We start from the raw sequence: 21830 nt of genomic DNA on the forward strand, positions 1-21830 counted from the left end.
TTCAGCCCCTCCTACTTTCAACCCTCTTCTTTATTTTCCTGCGAAGGAATCCATCTGTACCATCGGTCGGGAGGGAGGTGGAGGAGGGTGCCCGTGTGTGCGCGCGTGTGTGTGTGAGTGTGTGTGCGCGCGCGTGCCGGCTGAGCGGCTGGCTTCCTCTTGGCGTTCTTTGCCAACAGCCCTCACTGGGTCTCCAGGAGGTACTGAAGTCTCAGTGGCTCCCCGAGCCGGCCTCGGACTGTTCTGACAGCCGGCGCCCGACTAGGATCCGCGTCACCCTCTTCCGCTCCCCACCCGGCACGGGTCCCCGCGCGCTCTCTCTCCCGCGCTGCCCTCTCGCCCTCTCCAGGGACGCGCGCTCCCGTGTTGGCTCCGGACCCGGAGTCTGAGTCGCCTGGGCTAACCCGCGGGGCCGCTCACAACCCGGCTGAGGCAGACGCACCCGGGAACCCGAGACCCGGGCAGGGTCTCCGCGCCCTGCGGAGTGGCCTGTGATTGGAGGAAGAGCCTGTGCCGGTGTGGCCCGTGCAGGTGCCAAACGGGTGGCTCCAGTCCGCCCCGCGCGCCAAGCTGCGCGCACTGGGTCCCGAAGCGCCCGCGGGCGCTCGGCCGCCGAGCGCGTGTCCTTTCGGATGCAAACGCCCGGGTTCCAGGCGCCTGACGCCACCGGGAGGTCAGCGAGGCCCCAGGTGAGTGTGTCTGCTTGTCGGGGGCTGGGAGAGGCGCCTCTGGGCATATATGCGCTCTTGCTGTTTGCCGTTAGAAGCTGGACTAATCAATGAGCAGAAAGCGGGCGGGGGATCCACACGGAGTTTTCCCTGGCATTCCCAAGTTACTGCGTGTTGCCGTGAGACGTTGTTCTGCAAGGCAGGACAGGCGTGTGGAGCGAGCTGGGGGCGCTCGGCCCTGAAAGCGGTGTTGACAGACACCAGGTGCGACGCGAGAAGTAGTTCAGGGTAAGAACAAATCCCATCACTCTCCAGATGCAGAGGTAAACGCAGGCAGTCTGGACCGCTCTCCTCCAAGAGGAACCCAAACGGGCCTCTCCCTTGACCTCGGACTGATAGGGGTACAACTCCACGCTGCTGTGCCTCCGGGTTCTGCAGAGGGCTGAGGCTGGAAAGGGGGTGTGTGCCTGCGTGTTCAGGAGTCCTTTGAACCATCTAGGCTAGACACCTTCTGCTTTTCGTGAAGGTGGAACTCACCTAAGGTTGCTTTGCTTTTTCCTGTAATTAGTATTCTGCTGATAGGGTGCATCTGCAGGTTTTGCCTTGGCTCCGCGTCCTGCTTCCCTTATGCCTGGCTGTGCCTTAGGTGTGCAGTGGGGAAAGGGCGCCCTGCTTCTTTGAATGCATGGTGGATTTCTTCGTTGGTACACTGCTAGTTGTTGGTATTCAACATTCCAGTGTGGATTAATGCAAAAGGACCTTTGTTCTGTATGCCTTCATGTCTTAGATCGTTAACCCCCACGGATTTCTTAGATGTCATAGTTCAGGTGAGTAAAGACTAGTAATGAGTTCACCCAGTACTGGGCGAATGACGAACTGTTGAGAAACCCTCAAGGACTGAGTATCTCAAGACTTTAGAGATCTGCATTTTGAAACATGGATATTCTTAAAATCTCCTTTGTATTGCAGGAAATATTTTCTCTTTATTAGTTCGTTTATTAAGGGAAGTATCTATAGGGAATTCTTCCCTTCATTATTTCCGTAACTAGACAGGTGTCCAGATCATTTTTCATACAGAAGTAGCTGAATACAACTTTATATTAAAAAAGAAAAATAAAATGTATCATCACTATATGGCCCCTGCTAAGTGACTGTGCATTTTAAAAAAGATCAACATATATATATATATATATATATATATATATATATATATTATCTCAAACCCATATATATATATGGGTTTAAGAGCAGTGGCAGCCTTTTTATAAAGGAAAGTTTGCATAGATATACTGCCAGCAGTATCTACATAGTTTTAAGTATGTCTTTATAATGACAAGTTCTTAAGGGGGAAAAAGAGTTAAGGAAAAAAGTAGTTGCACTTAAAAGCTTTCAGAAACTCATCAAAATCATTTCTTTCTGAAAGAACTAGTTTGATTTGTGTTTGTGTTGACCCAAGCTCTTTCCTTGAAAGAATTTATTTATTTCTAGTTCTATTTGAAAAAGTATGAATTAAAATGAGAATGCATGGAGGCAGGTAGTCAAGCTGGCAACTTTATGGAAGTGTTACTTGTACATTACTATTTAATATAGACTGGGTCGGTGGAGGCAATTAGGTGGCATTCACTGTTAATAGTTTTATCTGGTATAGCTAACTGAAAGTCTGTCTGTGGAAAGAAAATAAAGAAAACAATAATCAGCAGGACAGCCCATCACCCTGCTAAAAGCCATTAAGGTTTGCAGCTTTAATAAAAGGGCATTGTGCTCTTACAACGTGAGATATTATTGTAATTAAGGGCTGCAATAGGTCATTAGAATTGTGTTAACAATCAGTTGACAGACTCACAACTCTTCTTAAGTCTACTTTTATTGATTTAATAGCACAGAGCTTTTTCCTTTCTTATAAAAGGGTTCTTGTAAAGCGTCTATATTACTGCAATTTACCCTTGAATTGACTCTGGATTTTAGTATCCAATGAGGAACAGAGGGTGGGGAGCACACTGACTTGGCTACTGTTCAGCCTTCCTTGGTTAAAAAATCAAACCACTGTCTCTTCTTAGGCATGATTTCTTTGCCAGTCTCCCCATTATTCAGCATTTTGGGTTTTTAATGGCAAATCTGCTATAAACTTCTCAGAATGCATTCAGATATAAAGAAATGAATACATCTTTGTGTTGAGTTAAATACTTTATCAAATCTTTCCAAAATTCTGTATAAAGTACTAAGACCATAAATTGTTCAGTGTTGTGAATATTTATTCCTGAGCAATTCCAATCTTCCTGAATATTGCAAGGTTTTATACTTATTGCTTTAACAGCTTATATCACATCATAGTTCTCTTACCAGAAAAAAAAAAAAAATGTTTTTACTTGAAGTCTTCAATTGGGAGTTTCAGAAACTTCTAAATGACTAGCATGCATTAGTTAATCACAGAGGGACTGTGGTAGAAGCTTTTCTCCCTTGGATGAAGGAATCAGATATCTCTTCATGGGATGATAAAGGGGAGCTAAGGACAAGAAAGAAGACATGTGACCAGATAGTCCTGTGTGTGACCATCTCCCAGCCTCTAACAAGGAAAGCAGATCTAGCTGTAACCGGCAATACACGAGTGCCTCCTCTGGGAATTTACTGGTTCTGCAGAAAGATACCCTGAAAACACTTCCCCTTGTCATTCTGCAAATCTCCTATCAGATAAAATTACCAGTGCAAATGAATATGCAGACATCTGTCCATACATCCATTTCGGATTATAGTATAGATTTTCATTCTGGTAAAAATTTATTTTCTGATATTTTGCATAGTGTTTATTGAATCATGATGCCTTTTATTGACTCACATAAATCACACCTGGCACAAGGTAAATACAAGGGCAAATTAAAAATTAAAATTGATACAGCTAAGATTTCTAGAAAGAGCAGAGTATACAGAAAAAGTCCTTTAAATGTAATTTTGTCATTTTGCTATTATATGAATAACTTAGTGTTGTGCTTTGTCACTTTACTTTGAAATTTGCATTTAATTGTAAACCAATGTTCCCTTCCTCCCAGCTCAACCCTGCTACTACTCTTTTCACTCATAGCAGAGGTTGCTTGTGCTTGGTTTAAACTGACTCTGTGATCCACTTAGAGAAGTTTTCTTTCCATGTTTGTAACCAGATGCACACAACAGGCTATGTGGTTCATTTCCAGGGCTCCTGCCTGCATGTTTAGGCCAGCTAACTATAGGAGGTTGTGGTCTGTGGTTGTAATGTTATCTGGCCCAGGGAGCTAATTGCTTTGATCACAGTTTCTTTACATGAGAAGTCACATATCACAGAGAGTCCCGAGTCTCACTAATTAAAATGTAAAAAATTAAAATTTTAAGTACAAAGCAGAGGGCTTTTCATCAGCATTAAAATTACTGAATGTTTGCCTAGCATGTGTGAGGCCTTGGGTTCCATCCTCAGTACCACAAAAAGAGCAAAAACAATTGAAGTGATGAAAAACTTTAAATGTTATGCAGATGCAGCAGATTAAATTGTAGTATATTTCTATGCTAGACACTGAAGATGGCAAAATTAAATCTAGAATGATTATAATGGCAATATTAGGAAGAGACAATCATCTCAGAAGTTAGGATTTATAGTACCAACCCAAAGGGCACAATTGTTACTATTTGCTAATTGATAGTTACTATTTTGCTGAACAAAATGGCCCTAGATATTCACTGTGCATTCTCAGATATTTTCTTTAGTTGACCTATTTATGAAACATTCATTGGAATATTTTTCAGTTTTCAGTAGAAATAGTTAACTTCTTAGGATCATAATGTAGTTGCAAGTTATTTTTTAATTGTCATAAGAATGGAGTAGGCAACTTTAAATTTGGATGGTGCTCATTCTCCAATTTTTGTGATAGAAGGAAATATATGTCCCTAGACAGTAAATCCCTCTACCCTTTATTTTAACTTAGCACTCCCTGTCCTCTTGAATGATGAGCTCTTACTTTGAAAACTGAGACTCATGGTCTTATAAAAATTCAAATATCAAATCTACTTTTTTGGCTTTGGGGAAAGATGATACAATTTAAACATCATGTATTAAAAAGAGATCCATTATCAGAATAAATACTTTTAACACTTCACTTATTGCATCCAGCTAATACCAACTGCATCAGTAACTCACTGTGTGACTTTGGGCATATCATTAGAATTTTGTAGGTTCTTTTTTTTCTATTAAAGAAGGAAAGGGATAGATTATGTTTTTATAAAGTCTTTCTCAGTTCAAATATGTTATTCATCTTTGGGACCACTTTAGAAATCTTCAAACATATGGAGCAGCAGAACTGGGAAGTTCTTTGTTCTCTGTAACATGAACATCCATGGGAACCAAACTTTTATTCTTTGGAGTTTTTCTTGCCTATTTCATAGATATAATCTGTAATAGCCTGTCATGGTTGGAAATAATGTGTGGGTAGAGTTCTTAAAAGTCCCCTTGTCCTGGTCCACTCTTCTCCAGAATTAAAATTTAACATATAATTTTATGAATCAAATGAGATTAGAATTTATCTTTATCCCCTTTGGTGTTTCCAAAACTTTAAGTAGTTCTACTTAAAGAGGAAGTGAAAGCAACACCAAGTGAAGAATAGCAATTCTTCAAAGCAGTCTCCTCTACTTTGTCAACAGATTAATCACAGTGAGGACCTCAGTGGTCCCAGGTGGCTGCTGTCCAGGGGAGACAAAGGCAAAAGAAGGTCTTTAAAGAAGACATGAGATGAACCAGGAGACAGTCTATTTGTTGAATTTAGAGGCACTGAATACCCAAGAAGTATCCAAAAAGGAAAAGACTTTTCTTAGACCATACCAAAAACTAGTGAGGAGAAGGTTGCTCTCAGATAATGACAATATTTTGCAGAGTGCCCTCTAACCCCTGCTGAGGAATGGTCACTTCCATCTTTACATATAGGTGTTGTTCACTCTTCACAAAGATTTATCTGTACCATGCTGCCTGTTGAAATGTTGTTCAACCTTAAAGCACTCTTAGAAATGACAGTTTTCTCTCAACAGGCCAACAATGAGATTTTTTTTCCATTTTATGGTTATTGTTCTAACAATGGTTTCTTGCACTATTATATCTCATAACTGAACCAACAAAACATCTCTGAGAGTGTCAGTTAGATTCTGCAAGTATTCAGCAGTCAGCTATTATGGATTTTTCTGATTCTCATGGCTCCTTCTATTAAGTACACTGACAGCCCTCAGGTGTCATTCCTGTAATTGCTTTCCTAGAAAATGCAGATTGTTAAAGTTGTTTTTGGACGGTCATGTTCCAACAAATCGTGAACTGTAGGCACTTTCGAAAGAAAGATATAACTTCTTTAAATCAATATTATCAGCGGAGAATAAGCTGTGTGTCAGTGTGTCATACATAAGTATATCTTAAGCAGTTTTACATCTACATCTGATGATGTCTTCAGGCAGCTTCTTGTCTAGAATTTAGAGAAACTTTGAGGGTATAAGGTCTTCAATTGTGATCAGGGATTACATCTTTACAGTGAATTGCAATAAAAACATTACAACTTAACTTTTATTATCACAAAACCAAAAATAGTAATGTATCCCCCTTGTAACAAAATTAGTAGTCCTATTTTATAACACTGATTATATCTAGGTAACATATACCACTGTGTGCCTTTTTAAAAGGCAGTATAGCATATGGAAATTAACTGTAAATTAGGTATGTTTTTAAAACTACTCTTGTGGTTATGTTTTAATATGTGGTGACTGAATATGATATATTTGTACTATTGTCATATTTTTATCATGCTATAATTTAGATAGGTCAGGTTCTGAAAGATTTGCACCTTAGCTGATTAACAACTGTTATGCTCATACATAAAAATATTTCTTTTGTTAGTAAGAAAATTTAAGTCATTGCTTTTAAGTAGTAAGAGCATAAGGATGACTTGATATGATTTTTAAAAGTGGTTTCATAGATATGTTTAAGGAACTGGAAATTTCAGGAAAATTTTATAAAACTGAATTCATTTGATAAATAATATTACCTATTAAGGTTAAGTGAATAATAAACAATCTACTTTAAAATAGCTCTTTGCTACTCTGTTGAACAAAAATAATTGAAACAAAGTGATAGCATAAGTGATTTTGTCTCAGATGCTGTTGATTTAGCAAATACCACCTAATTCTTATCATTTCTGCTTTTCTTTGTACTTCAATTCATTTAAAGTTTCCTTTTTAAGACTCTGTTTTGTATGCTGATAGATTAAGGTGTGTTGTGCTGATTACAGGATTACCTGCTGTGATTTTCATTTGATTTTATGTGGAAAAAATTTGGAAAATATTACTAATTTGAAAAGTACAAGTCTTAGCCTTATAGCATCTCAGCAAACAAAATCATTTAAAATCTTCCCTGGATCATTTTTTTATATCAGTTCAGTCATTAGTCAAGTAGCCCTCACCAGTATTCTTTGCAAACATCTTTGGTTGACCCCTAATCAGTTCTCTGCTCAGATATAACCAGTTCTTCTTCTTTCTCTTCCCAGAGTGCTAATGTTCCACATTTGTAACTGTCCAGAAGTTGACCGAGATCAGGGGAAGTTACCTCAACTGTATGCCAACACACACTTTTACAATTCTTTTTGAACTTTAGTGATAGTGTGGAGGTCAGTATCCAGGCCTTTGGAGGATCAGTTTGCTAAGCTTTCCTACAGTGAGGGCAAACACAGCATAGTACAGCTCAGGGGTCTCTGCTTTTTCTGATGGGTCTCCTGTATTAACTCCTCCATGTGAATTCAGGGGCAAAAGACAGGGAGGAGATGAACCCTATAGAAGTCCAAGGTAGAACACAGACTTGTGAGGTAATATTTAGTCCATTGTGAAGTCTTCTAATTGTGACTGTTCCTGTGGTCACATTAATTTTACAGTAAAACAGTGTTCTTGTGGTATGTTATATATGTTGGCATTTGTAAAGGAATAGGAAACCTATTTGGAGAGGTTATGCAGCATATGAGGAAATCCCAAGTTCAAGTTTTGGCTACTTCTGATTAACAACCATACCCACGGAAGATAAGAGTTTTTAGAACTCTTCAGGGCCTTGTTGTTTTTATGTGATAACCCAGCTCAGGGAAGGATGAGTTGAGTTGACCTGCTCCTCTGGCCTTTACCTTGAGAATTAGAGGTTATTGAAAAGGAAGCAAGGGTTCAGGAAAGACTGAAGAAAGGGGGCAGCCATCCTGTGGCCAGACAATTGTTCCCATGTTGGGTAGGGTGTACATTCCAGGTGGAGTTGGAAACTACCATAAATATTGGTGAACATGTTATCAGGCACACTCACTGCCTATCATAGTTCTGCAGACATATTTTCTACTTTTCCATGTGTGTGCCACAAAGGGTATTACAGAGGCATTTCACAGCCTTGTAAAAGAGTTTTTGTTTTTTTAAATAATGTACACAAAGTTGAAATATCCTGATACAATCTTGTAGACCTTGAAACAAAATAAAGAAACTTTGGCCCATGGATCTGGCAAATACTTCTTTTAAATGCTGCAGAGAAATTATTCAGTGGGATTGTTTTCAAAGTATTTGTGATTCATATGCATGGTACAATTACAAAGGAATTCATACATTGATTTATGATGTGACTAATTTTCCATTAAAATGTAGTAGATCATAATGAATACAAATATTCTTCAAGTATTTCCTAAATGTCAATCAAGAGCCTACCTTTGTTGTAGGTACTATGGATACAAAGGTAGAGTTGGTGCACCTGTTCATGGAGGTTTGTATTCATCCTAGTTGAAGGATTTAAATTGGATAATATAGGATTCTCAGTTATCTCCCCTTCAAAATGATCATCTCAATAGATGTGACCCATGGCACCTTCTGCAACTCCTTTCATCCTACACATTCTAATTAACATAGTGCAAATACAATCCTGTTGTGTGGATGAGAAATAATCTTCATGAGGCAAGAAAAGTAATTGAACATCTCTTAATAAAGAATATACTACATCTTATAAGCAGGCCAAAATCCTCTTTTACATTCCTATTGCATTCTTGAACTTCTCCACCTTTAATTATTAGCAATATGCATTTCATCACAGCTTTAAAAGAGCTAACAAAGTCAGTTTTGTGTAATTGTAAAAATACCAAAAGTATGATATGGAAAAAGTCCAGAATTTATAAGATGATTTATGAGAGCTTTGTAATTTTGTAAATGTGAAAAATGAAATACCAGAGCATTCCAAGGTCAAAGCTAGCTAGTGGTAGAATTTATACAATGAAGACCCCCGTGATCTTATCCCTTGCCCTGGTTGTTTCTTTTGTTTCCCATCAGAGGACACTGTGAGAGAACTTAAAAGAACTTCTCCAATTCAGATACCAGTATTGTGTACCAATAATAAATTATAGAGGATGTGCCTTTAGGGAAGAAGCCTCCTGTTTTTCCAAAATATTTTGGTGCCCCTGTGTGTGTGCCCCCAGATTTTTAAATTCATGATCTTATAATTCTTTGGCATTGACTAGATCTATTAAGAATGTTTTCATTTACAGTAAGAATTTTCTAAGATATTTTATGATTTCTAACATTAGCACAAAGTCCAATATCACTTAACAAACCAACTTTAATTTTATCCTAACCAGATTGAAGTTCAGAAAGGTGATGAGAGTGATAATCTCAACAACATTTTTTAAACTGCCTTTGGATGCACTAAGCCCTGGGGTGTTCCAGGATTCCTCCTTTAATCCTATGAGGTGGATGCCTCCATTGTCCTTTCCATTTTATAGGTGAGAGGCTGGAGGTTTCATCCGAACTTCTTATCCAAGATGGTAGCATAATTAAGACACTGCAGTCTCAGAATTTGAGTCTTCACTTATGTGTCAGTACAGTCTTCATCAGTACATGATTGTACAACCTCCCCAAATTTTGAATTCCAAAAGCTCATTTGCTGGTGACTTGTTTCAGTAGTGAGAAACCTGCTCCAATGAAAAATGGTACCGAGTCTACTCAATCTATAAAGTAGCCTAGGTCATCTAGTTCTGCATATGGCATTTTAAAAAATTTGTCTTAAGAACCAAAACATCATGTCATTATTTTTAACAGAAAGTTCATTCTCTACCAAGAAATGAAATTGGTAAAACTGGAACTGTAGTTGGCTGTCATTTTCATTAGGTCCTCCTGGTCCTCCGATCACAATTCTGAATACCTCGTTCACTTTCCCAGGAGCCTGGATTGCCACACAGTGAAAGGAGCTTTGTAAACTTGTCCTACCCGTGCTGACAGCCAATGGCATGAGCCACTCCTCAGGATGCCTGTCCCTCACTGGACTCATCCATAAGCTAGTGCACCAGGTCCCAGCTTAAGGGCCCACTTGCCTTCTGTAAAAAGCACAGCCTGTCTCTCACACCTCTCCATTATTGGCTTCCCACTTAATTGAGGGCCTGAGAAGTACCCTTAAGGCATGACCCCAAGTTACTTGTTCTTTAAATTCTAATTCTAGAACAACCAGCACTTTTAGAATTATTTCTACAAGGAAAAAACCTCATTTTATTCTCACTTAAAATTTTTTTACTTGATACATAATAATTGTACAAATTCATGAAGATCAGTCGAATATTTGGATGCATGTATACATTGTGTAGTGATGGAATTCGGGTGATTAGTATATTCCTCACCTTATACACTTTTATTATTCCTTTGTATTTGGAATATTCAAAACCCTCTCTTCCATATATTTTGCAATATACAATAAAATAATAAGTAGCGTCTTTCTACTGTGCTGTAAAGTGACACACTTCATCTTCCCTGACTACATTTTGTACCTATTCTCCAATTCTCTTTGTCCCCTTCCCCCTTCCTTTACACACTTGTAAATGTATGTGTTTATTTTCATGGGTTGCAAAGTCAGCGCAGTCTGTTTCTTCCAGTTGCATGGTCTGTTTTAACATATTTAATGAATGTCTATGTTTTTCTTCCACATTTCTCCTATATGCAGTCTTTTTCTTAAGCAATTTGACTATCAGAAATATTTGGTATGAATCTACATCATGCACAACCATAGAAATGAAAAGATGTGCCCCGTTTGTGTACAGTGAATCAAAATGCAGTTTGTAAAAATTAAAAAAAATAATAAAAAAGGAAATATTTGTCCACTTATTAACAGACAATGGAGTGAGGTAGAAATGTGGAAAACTTTATAATGTTAAGATAGAGTGTTTTCTGCTTTAAGAAGAAGATATTTTTGACTTCATGTTCATTTTTTTGTGTGCAGGGAAGAAGGGCCAGTGGTAGTTTACCATTGAGCACATCTCCATCCCTTTCTATTTTTTATTTTAAGACAGAGTCTCACTAACTTGATGAGAGCCTTGCTAAGTTGCTGAGGCTGGCCTCAAATTTGCAATCCTCCGGCCTCAGCCACCCTCTGTGCTGGGATTATAAGCATGTGTCACTGCACTCTGATGGCTTCATTGTCTTAAGACTGTGTTTTCTTCCTCAAACCATGTGTGCACATGTGCACACACACATACATGTGCACATGATAATCCTTCACCTTAATCATCGTTTTGTTGACTTATTTATAAAAAGTAAAATGAATTCACAACCAAAGTGAAATGTAATGATTAAAGTGAGTGTCTTGTATTTTGAAGGAATGTTTGGAAGTTTGTTTTATAACTGATTTTACATCCTTTATGTAATCAGAATTCTGTGACTATTTAAATACACATTAGAATAAACAGTCTTCTCCATGCCCACAGAACCTTCTGGGTGGAAGGCATTGATGTATGGGGCTCATAGTACAGTTGGGTTTTCTCAATTGTCCATTGATGAATACAATTATTTTCTGTGTTTATGGAGGAAGGTCCTACTGTGCAGATAGCATGCTGCATGATGTTCAATAAATATGTGTATATTTGAAGATAACTACAGTGACGCTGCATAACTTAACATGCTACGCAGCATACATGACAATAGGTCTGAAGGGTGGAAAATGGAAACTGCTGAGTTTTTCGGCTGATCACAATCAAATCAGAACACATCAAAACAGCTGGTGTTCTGTGACTCAGAATCAATCAACCGGTTTTGAATCACCTCATCCTCCTTTATTTCTCTTTACAGTTTCTCTCAGAGATTTAAACCAGCATATGTCCTTCCCATTTGGTTAGATCCCTGCTCTGAGCTGCTTTGCTTTTACATTCTAATACTGTGAACTGCCTGCAATATTAAAAATAAAAAAAAAGAAAAAGGCTAACACTAAAATAATTCCTAAAATGCTGCTGCTGCTACATTTCTGTAAATTAAACCATATGCTCAAGTAAAATGCCCTAGAAGAAACATGAAATTTTAAGGTCGTGTTTTGGAATGAAGATAATTCAGCATCAGCAATATTTATATGACAAATGTGGCAAAATTATAATAATTTTCTAGGTATCCAGTTAATATTTTAATATTCTACAAATAACAATATCTTGGGAAGTTCAATATTGAGTTAGTAAATGAAAACTCAAGGTTGTGGTTGGCTTGGTTCTGACCCTGGGTTCTTCTCTTTGTTCCGATAGGTACCTATTACACCATTCCTTGGCAAAGACTTTTCAGCAGTGGTGACCTCTTCCAATCCAACACTCTACAAATTATTATCTCTGGACTCCCAGCTGACACCCTGCCGGAGGCAAGAGCTACTAAGCCAACTGGAACTGTGCCTTTTCTCTTGTCAAGGTTTTTTTCTTACACAGGAAAAAGAAAGAAAAAAAAAAAGATGAAGTTGGGTAAAGTGGAGTTCTGCCATTTCCTGCAGCTCATAGCTCTTTTCCTGTGTTTCTCTGGGATGAGTCAAGCAGAACTCTCAAGGTCAAGATCAAAACCCTACTTCCAATCAGGGCGGTCCCGGACCAAGCGCAGCTGGGTGTGGAATCAGTTCTTTGTGCTGGAAGAATACATGGGTTCGGATCCTCTCTATGTAGGAAAGGTAGGGTATTTGCCTTTAAAGTTGTAAACGATTGTTCTCAATGTCTTTGGTTGGATGAATAACTGCTAATTTTTGGTTTGGGGGATGGACAACATGACTCATCATTTCTATGAAAGAGTTCATGAAGTTTTGTTATTCGCAACAGTGATGTTTAGTAGGGGTTATCTAGTTCAATGAAGCCATTACTTAGGGACTGATGCTCTGCTCCTAAATACAGATGAGGAGTCTCAGGGGCCTGTTTTACCCTGATGCTAGACTCATTGCCAATATCAGAACAAGAACATCCAGTATTCAATGAAGAGCACTGTGTTCTTTTTTCAAGTGATTGTCTAGCTGCTTCTTTTGGGATACTGTGTAAATATGGCTCATATTTGCATTATGGCTTCTATATAATTCTTGGTATATGCAGTTGAGAAACAGAAAAGTAAAATTATTGAACCTAGTGGCTCCAAACTGTGATCAACTCAAGGACATTTTCATTAATAATATCACTTTCATGGATCTATTTTGTTTCTTTTTAATTTTTACATTTCACTAAAAATGAACATGAACAGAACTGAATTAGAAGTGATATCAGACAAATATGAGCAGTTGTGGTATTTGAGTTTGGGGGTCGACTGTAGACGAACTGAGATTTTTGTTACCACAGCTTCCTTCTGTCTTAATGTTTGGGTAGGAGACTTTTCTTTGAGCACCTACTGAACTGGAAAGCACTTGAAGAGAGCATGACCTTTCCCCTCCCATCCTCAGATCACAGTCCCAGTTTCCAGCCTTTTCAAGTTTGAAATGATTTCTGGGATTTCTCAATTGATGTTTAGCACTGATGAAAGGCTTCTAAGTAGGGCATATCAGCAAGAAATCTATACTTCTGTGTTTCTACTCTTCACTTTGTCAGTCTTATGATTCTATTCCTCATAAAAGAAGCAGAGTCAACAGATGAATTTTTCTGTAAATCAATTTTTCAACTTTAAAAGATTGAGGAGAAACCTTAGTTTTTTATTTCATGGGTTAGTTTTCATTTGTTTATACCTTAAGAAAGGGTGAAATATTTTACCAATACTGACTGGTACTACATTGTAAGCAGAGGATTTAAATAATTAATGGTTTCTAGGCTTGCAGATTAGTATTATTTGGGATCAGCAATAGCATTTTCCTACGCTAAGAAAGAATGTGTAAATGCACATATCTTTTTTACATATTCATTCTCCTTTACCAATAGCACCATCATCTGTATTGTATATTTGCTAAGTTTCCTTGAACTATCTTTTAACTCCTTTTATTATTAAAAATGAGAGAAGACGGTATAATGCCATGTGATTGACAAAGAACCTAGCTCTTAATTCCATTCACTTTAATGGAATTTAACCAATTCATCAAGCATTTTTTGATGGACAGATCTGAAATATTTAGCTAATTTATAAAATGTCAGTATCTATTAGTCGAAGCCATGTTTTGTGACAATGTAAAATTTTCAAAACAGCAAAAGTATGCCCATTAATTTGGTTTGAAATGGAATTGTCTGGGCTAGGTCAACATTTTATAATCAACACAATTATAAAAATTTTAAAGTTTCCTTTTAAACTTTGCACTATCACATAATAATTCAGAATATTTATATTCAAATAATAACTATAAGTCAGTATAAAATCATAGAAATCTAGGCCTTGGTTTATTTAAGTTCTAAATGTTCCTGAAGTTACTGGGCAATTCATTTGTTATTTTTCAAAGAGAAATTGTGTGATTCCTTAGTTAGGTAATCAGAGAAGATGGCTTAACAGATTTTATCTTATAGAAAATTCAGTTGGTATTTATGCTGTGTATTGGGAGTTCAGTAGAGCCATTCACAGTGAAATGTTTAGTATGGCAATGGGTTACACAAACAAACAAACAAACAAAACCCTCTTCGTTGACTAAAATGCTGAAAAAGGGAAACAAACTAATTTGGGATGGAGAGAGAACTTATAGAAAGTTAGACAAATACAAGGCCTTACAACAACTGTTTATATTTTCTTATAAAATCGTAACCCAGAACTTGAGTACTATAGATTGTATGTCCAAGACAGTAAAGTAATTCTTTTTAGGTTGGTGGTCCGAATTAGCAGAGAGACAGCTCTGATCACTTGCTTATATAAAATGGATGTTTTCTATTTTTTGGTTGGTTGAAGGAGATGATTGCTCTGACCAGAAGTGTTTACAGGACAGAGAACTAAGTATTGTAGATAAAGATGTGGAGCAGGTGCCAGGCATAGCATCATGGAAAATAAAAGAAGGAACCTAAGTGGTACTTTCCACAGATGTGTGTTTAACATAAGCTAATTGGTTGGTCACACACTTGGTCATCCAGACAAGTCTATCTACTTAGGCAACATGGAGGATGTAAGTAGTGTCTCTGATACATCTTACAGGTCAACGTGATGACCTTATGTATATGTATAATGTATATTGAATTGATAAAGTTTTATTGCTGGCTCTACCACTTCCAACTAGTTGCATAAGTTGCCTACTATTGTTAAATTTTAATTTCCTCAATTCTAAAATGGAAATGTTCATATCTACTATTCAATTGTTACTCAATAACTGAAGTAAAATACTTGAAATATGCATCCAACTAATCTAGATATTATATTTTCTAATTTACTAAATGCTAATTATAAATTAACAGTTATGAATAATCCACTATATCGTGGGTCAGTTTTTATATGTGTGATCCCTTAAGTGAATGAAGGCATTACCTGAGGTATTACATAGCATTTATACTTATTCCAACTAATTAGAAGAATGATCTGTTTTGGGTGTGCTAAGAAATGCAGAAATCAAGTGCTTAATTTTTTGTTGTTGTTGTTCGTTTTTTAGATCTTCAAATTTGGAGACCATATTAATGACTTGTGGCAAGCAAGATCTATTAAATGACAGCACAGTAAATAAAGTTTGGTCATTAAGATATTGAGGTCAATGAGACCACAATATGTTTTTGATCTTATTATTTTAGCTAATGTACTGGGTTTGCATGACAGGTTATAACCCAAATCCAAAGCCGAGCAGTTTGTTGAATGGGGCCAGGATGCTCTAAGAGAACCAGCCCGGCAGAGACTTCTGGACTGTGTTAGACTCTGATGTGACCTTTCCTTCAGCTTTCCACTCTTTCTTTAGCTATAGCTTGGTGACTGCTGATCTTAAATGTACAGACTTCAAGAAGGAGTTTTTAAATGGTTACCTGGATTGAGTTCTGTTTTAAAGATTAGTAGAGTAACTTTTGCTAAATGCGTTTCTCATTAACTGTGTTGCTTGTTTTCCTGTTTTTACGTGGGGCTAGTGAAGCCGAGGGCGCCTCTTTTCTGCCTCTGATCTGCCATTTGCAGTATAAGAGGTCAACCCACCTCATTGCAGGACTGTGCCCTTATCCATTCCAGTCTTTTCATCACCATGACATTTCTCACTTAACGTCCCCTAACCATCTGACAAAACTATCTATCTACAAAACCACCCAGCCTCTGTTCCAGGTAAGAAGTAGTTTTCATCTTTTTGTTCAGCGTAATGGGCTGCCAGCCCATGGCTGCGCCTGAGGCCATTATTTTCACTGAGATGTGTGCTGTGCGTCTTCTGCAGTCTGCTTTCCTCGCCGTTAACATCATTCTTGCCTCTTTTTTTTTTTTTTTTTTTTTTTTGCAATTTCCCTTTCTTCCCTACTCATTCAAGGAGAATTTATATCTATTACCACAGCAGAAATCAAATACATAGAAATGCAACGTTCAGGATTCACTTTCTTTTAAATCGAAGCCGGCCTGAAAACGTTGGTGAGCGTTTTCAATGCATTTCATTACGACTCAGCAGCATCTCTCACCAAGAGTTCCCTATCTCCTGATATCTGAAGTGGTGTTCAGTGTTCCAGAAAAGACATCTTCATCATGAAAATAGGCTGTGTTAAAAAAATTGAATTACAGATTAGATTCCTTATCCGGCAAATGTTATATTAGATACACAAAAAGAAATTAATAAATCCCAAGTATTAATTACTTAGGGAAAAACAAATTCATCATGGTAAAATCTACATGTTATGGAGTCTCATGGGAAAAACAAACAAGAAAAATGAAACAGTGTCCTGCAAATATGTATATTGCCTAAAGTCAAATCAGATCTGAAGAGGAGACCGGTTTGTGTGTGTGTATGTGTGTGTAAGGAATGTATAGAAAACCCACATCCATGATATCTTCATAACTTGAGTTAATTTGCCAAGGTCCTTGTTCTTACCTTCTTGTTAGCTTGCTGATAGAAGTGTGGAACTCCTGGTGATTTCAAAAGGAATTTGGACATGGATCAGCTCTGTGGGATGCAAATAAGTTCAGCTTTTTAGGCATACTTTCTGACGGTTATTTTTAGCTCTTAGAATAGTCCAGTGTAACTGTATGCATTTTCTCCAGTAAATAACACAATTTTTGTTTGGGTTCCTTTTTTCCATATAGAAGATAGAATGTGTCACATAGTGCGACTAAAATGAAGGAACCCACACTTATTTCAAGTTTAATATTGCTAATTATCTTCAATGTTATCTTAAAATACAAATAAAAATTATAAATCCCAAAGACTTGATCGGGTAGAACCACATAGCTAAGTTGGAGGAAGTGGGGAACTTTGAGTTACATGCCTAATTGTAGTCAAGCCAGATAGTTTAAATTAGGATCTAAATTTCCTGTTTTATCTGTGTTGATGTACCTAAGTAATGATGACTTAGGTTTTGCCCTAATCAAAAAAAATTCTCTTTGGCATGCTGTTAAACCTCCCTTCTGTGTTTTCTTTCTTCTTCTTTCCCTCGTTCCTCTCTTCTTCATATAATTAAGAAATACCTGCTCTATGATAGATTGTGCACTAAAGGGGAAAGTTTGAAATAAAGATACCCTTTTATACAATTTGCGGTCTGATTGATAAGCCTAGCAGGCAACCAGAGGGCAAAGAAAAGCAGTAACTTTTAAGGCTAAACTACAGCTGTGGGGTGGGTAAAAACAGAGGAATCCACTTATGGGTCCATGAACAATGTGGCTTGAGAGTATGTACCTCTGTTATTCTTCTTTTATCTTTTATATACAGTCTTTGAATCAAAGGAGGGAGGGAGGGAGGGAGGAGAGAGAGAGAGAGAGAGAGAGAGAGAGAGAGAGAGAGAGAGAGAAGGAGGGAATTATCTTCTTAGAAAGTAGAGCAGAGTCTTCTAAAACTTCTCTCAGGGAAGCTTCATGTTGCAGGGTAGTCAGTTAACAGAAACCCTTAGATTGTAGTTGCAGTTCTCTCATTATTTTGAGCAGAGCTCTGGAAGGGTGAGTTTTGATTTTCTCATCTGTCAATAACGGTCAAATAGGCAAAACTCTAAAAAAACATTTTGTTTTGAAGTTGATTTCAGACTTAACAAAAAATAAAGTACTATTCCCAAATTCAACTTCCACAAATATTGACATCATATGTGCCAATGGCAATAATTGAAACTGGAAAACTGACATTGCTATAAGGCTATTTACTTCTCAGTAGTTTGTATACAAATTTTCTAGTTGTCCCCATACTATACCTTTCGTGGTGGGAACCAGTCCAATATCATAGCTTTTCATTTGTCCTTTCTTCATAGACTTTTCCAAATTAGAAGATTTCTTTGGTCTTTCCTTGTAGTTCTTGGTGAGTAATTTGTTAAAACATCTCACAGTGTAGCTCTGTCTTATGTCTCCTTAATGAACACATTTCACCTGTATTCTGGGCAAGAATGCTGCCAAAGTTTTGCTCTTCCCTTCTGGCTGCATGGTTTGGGGAGATACTGGACATTGACGGGACTCATCTGTAACAATGTTGACTTGGATCTCTTGGATAAGGTGATGTCTGCCAGTTTTCTCCACTGAAAAAAGCATAATCTAGAGGCTTTGAAATATTGAAAAAGCTATAAAAGTATCCAAGCTGACATTAGAGGTGGGTACAGACATTACCACTGATTTGACGGAGGTACAAGGGAAGGTTCATAAGTGTCTCTAGTCCCGGGGTAGGATGTGGAATGCTTTCATATAGGCCAAATTTAAATCCGTAATGCTGTTAGAAATGTCCATAGCTTTAGGTATAAATTGATCATGTTTTCATAAAGCACAACAATGTAGGATGTCTCAGGGAAATTGATTTGGTTTTTGATGTTTTTTTCTGAACTGTACAGTGATATTCTTTATAGTCCAGGATTCCAAGAAAAATTTCTACTGATTTAGAGTTTAAAACAAGAACTTTCACCCAGTTATTTATAACGTATAAGAACTGTTCTACATTGTAATGTTGGGTCCCAAATATATAACCACTATAATTATAAATAAAGCATTATTTTGGAAAATAATAGGCATTTAGAATCCTATAAGTTAAAGGATGTAGCACAAGAAAACAAATCTAATGTCTCACATTTAGTGTATTCACAGAGTTGAATCTGAACAGTGAATACAATTATATTTCATGTTGAAAAGATTTAGTAATGACAGTTTCTCCTAATGATTCTTTTTGAGTCTATGATATTTCTGTTTCATTGTCAATACTAAATAGATTTTCAGAAAGCCATATGAATTAGAAAAAAAGGTGTTTTTATGTTAAAGATGAAATAATAGATACTTTTTAAATAGTATAAATAGGTAATAGATACATGTGGAAGTGAGATGAGTAGGAACAGTCATTAAGCTATTTTGGAGAAGAGCGACTAAGCTTATTTGGATGTTTATATCACATAATTCTCTTCTCGCCAAATACTAAAATTATCTAACAATTTGAATTAAAAGTAACATTAATTTGTCTTAAAACCAAGCATATTTTGAAGAAAGTTGAAAGAATTTCAGTGTTGTGTTGGTTTCTTCAGTCTGCCACAGCAAAATGGTATAAAGCAGAGTGATTCATTTCTTCCATTTCTGGAGGCTGGGGAGGCCAAGGGCAAGTGCCAGAAGGGTCAGACTCTGGTGGGGTCTCTTTTCCTGGCTTGCAGGCAGCCTTCTTGTGTCCTCACATGGCAAGAGAGAGGTCTCTTCCTCTTCTGAAGAGGCTGCCAATGCTATGGGATTAGGGCCCCAGTGTTAGGACCTCATTCAAGCTTAATCACCTCCTGGAGTCCCTGTTTACAGATTCAATGGAGTTAGACCTTCAGCATGTGAATTTTGAGGAGAGTGACAATATTGTCCAAATTAGATAAATTTATTTCATTTTATTAAAAAATAGAGGAATGAAGAGAAAGTCATTTTAACAACAGTTAATTTTTATTTGGCCCTCTGTATCTCTGGGTTGGGCATCTGCAGATTTACTCAACCACAAATCAAAGCTATTAACTACATCTGTACTGAATAAATACAGACCTTTTTCGTATCATTATTCCCTACTCAATCCATTCTAACAATGTCTTACATAGCATTCGGTTGTATTAGGTATTATGAGTAATCCAGAGATGATTTAAAGTATTGGGAGGTTTGTTTACATGCAAAAACTGTGTCATTTTTTTATGAGGCACTTGAGCATACACTGATTTAGGTGTTCACACAGGTTCCCAGGATCAAATGCCCTTTGAATACAATTTAACTAAAATACTACTATTTAACGTGTTACAGGGATAACTACATCTTCCATAGTTCAGTTGTTGTAAATAGATGTTCACACCATACTTCTGAAATATGTGTTGAAAAATGTCTTCACTGGGGGTTTGAATATTTTACTCAAATTTGCTTCACCCAGCTGTAGGTGTCAGGCAAAGAGCCAGAGAATTATCTTCTGCCCTGTCCCCACGTGAAGGAAAGAGAGCCAAGCATATGGAGGATTAAAACACGCGAGTGCTGCGGCCATTCACGTTGCCAGTTCATCTGGAATCCTTGTCTTCTGTAAGATAAATGCACAAGGGTAATTTCTCAAGATGGGGCTGTGTTACGGGAATGGTAATTACAGCACCAAAACCAAGATGATGAGAATCGTTGCAGCAAGTCGTGTGTGTAAACAGCGCACAATTATCTGATAAGAATGCTTCCCTTAGAATGTTTACTTATCTCCTTAGTTAAAATGCTGACATGTTTTAAGGTATTTAGCTGAAAACACACAAACAAAATTTGGCCAACACATACATAATGTTCAACAGATGTGAGTTTGAAAGATTTGTGATGATCACTAGTGAAATTAGTCAAACCCTGCTTAAATTAGATTTTTCTGATTTGTGAGTCATTTCAGGGTCCACATTGGAGCCGAATATGTATGGAGAGGGAAAGATTACACATTCTGCACTTGGTTCATTGGAATGAAGAAGAAATAGGATAAAAACTGGCATTTTCTTTCCCACAACATATCTAAGAAACTCCGTTCCAATCTCACATTTACTCTATTACCAACACAGTTTACATAATTTTTTTGACTGAATCATATCCAAGCTGATTTTAGGTGTTTAACTGCTATATCTTACTTGTTCAGGAAAAGCAGATAGTGGTGAACTCTAGTCATTGGGATTCAAATTATGGAATTCACTTTCTTATACCTAAAAAATTTAAACCCATAATGATTTATAATTTTTATCAATTAAAACAATTACTAGAAGAATGAGAATTATCACATTGCTAGAGCAAATAGTGTTAGCTTATTTGTACAGCTTAAGTCTTCAATGGAGCCTATAAAGAAATATAAAGCCATGTCTTAAATAAAAAGTAAGAGTCCATTGCAGGCCACATACACAACCTTGGAAAAGTAGTTTAAGAAGGTTGGTATTGAAGGTTGGAATACAGTTTCGGCTTGACAATGAAATTAAAAACAAACTTTATTACAGAGGAGAAGTGATCTCGCTGATTGTGATAACTGCTGAAAATAGACTTTTACCTGTGGCAGAAGAGCTGTGTTCAGTGAATGTGGTGGAACAGTTGTGGGGTGTAATGACCTGAAACAAGACTGTTTTTTCCATTGATTAGATTGTTTGTGTGAAACTTGAGTAAAATGGATGATGAAATATATTTGCAAGTGAGTGAGAATTGTGGGCCAGGGTCAGAGGAGCGAGTGATTTCCATTCTGTTCAGATCCAACGTGCATGTCACTATGGATAGTTATGACTGGAATAAATATTTGAATGACTACTGTCTTGTTGTATATATGTGCATGTGTGTGTGTGTGTGTGTGTGTGTGTGTGTGTGTGTATTTTCTCAGTGCTGCTTTCTTCACACTCTCTATGACTTTTGATTGAAGCTGAAGTTTGGATTCCC

The 21830-nt window shown here is 37.3% G+C and overlaps 1 protein-coding gene across 3 annotated transcripts in view; it reads left to right on the forward strand.

Moving 5' to 3' along the window:
* The first annotated feature begins 391 nt into the window (after positions 1-391).
* Cdh7 (cadherin 7) overlaps positions 392-21830 on the forward strand; it is a 123025-nt gene continuing 101586 nt past the window's right edge. For 2 of the 3 annotated variants that reach the window (XM_047526871.1, XM_047526873.1), the window contains exons 1-2: positions 392-689; positions 12215-12621. In XM_047526871.1, the coding sequence (XP_047382827.1) occupies positions 12412-12621 (210 nt within the window). In that variant the 5' untranslated portion in view covers positions 392-689; positions 12215-12411. Of the gene's footprint in view, positions 690-12210; positions 12622-21830 lie in introns of those variants that run through there. The other variant, XM_047526872.1, reaches the window with a different exon arrangement.

The sequence above is a fragment of the Sciurus carolinensis genome, chromosome 15, assembly GCF_902686445.1.
Source record: "Sciurus carolinensis chromosome 15, mSciCar1.2, whole genome shotgun sequence".
Classification (NCBI taxonomy): Eukaryota; Metazoa; Chordata; class Mammalia; order Rodentia; family Sciuridae; genus Sciurus; species Sciurus carolinensis.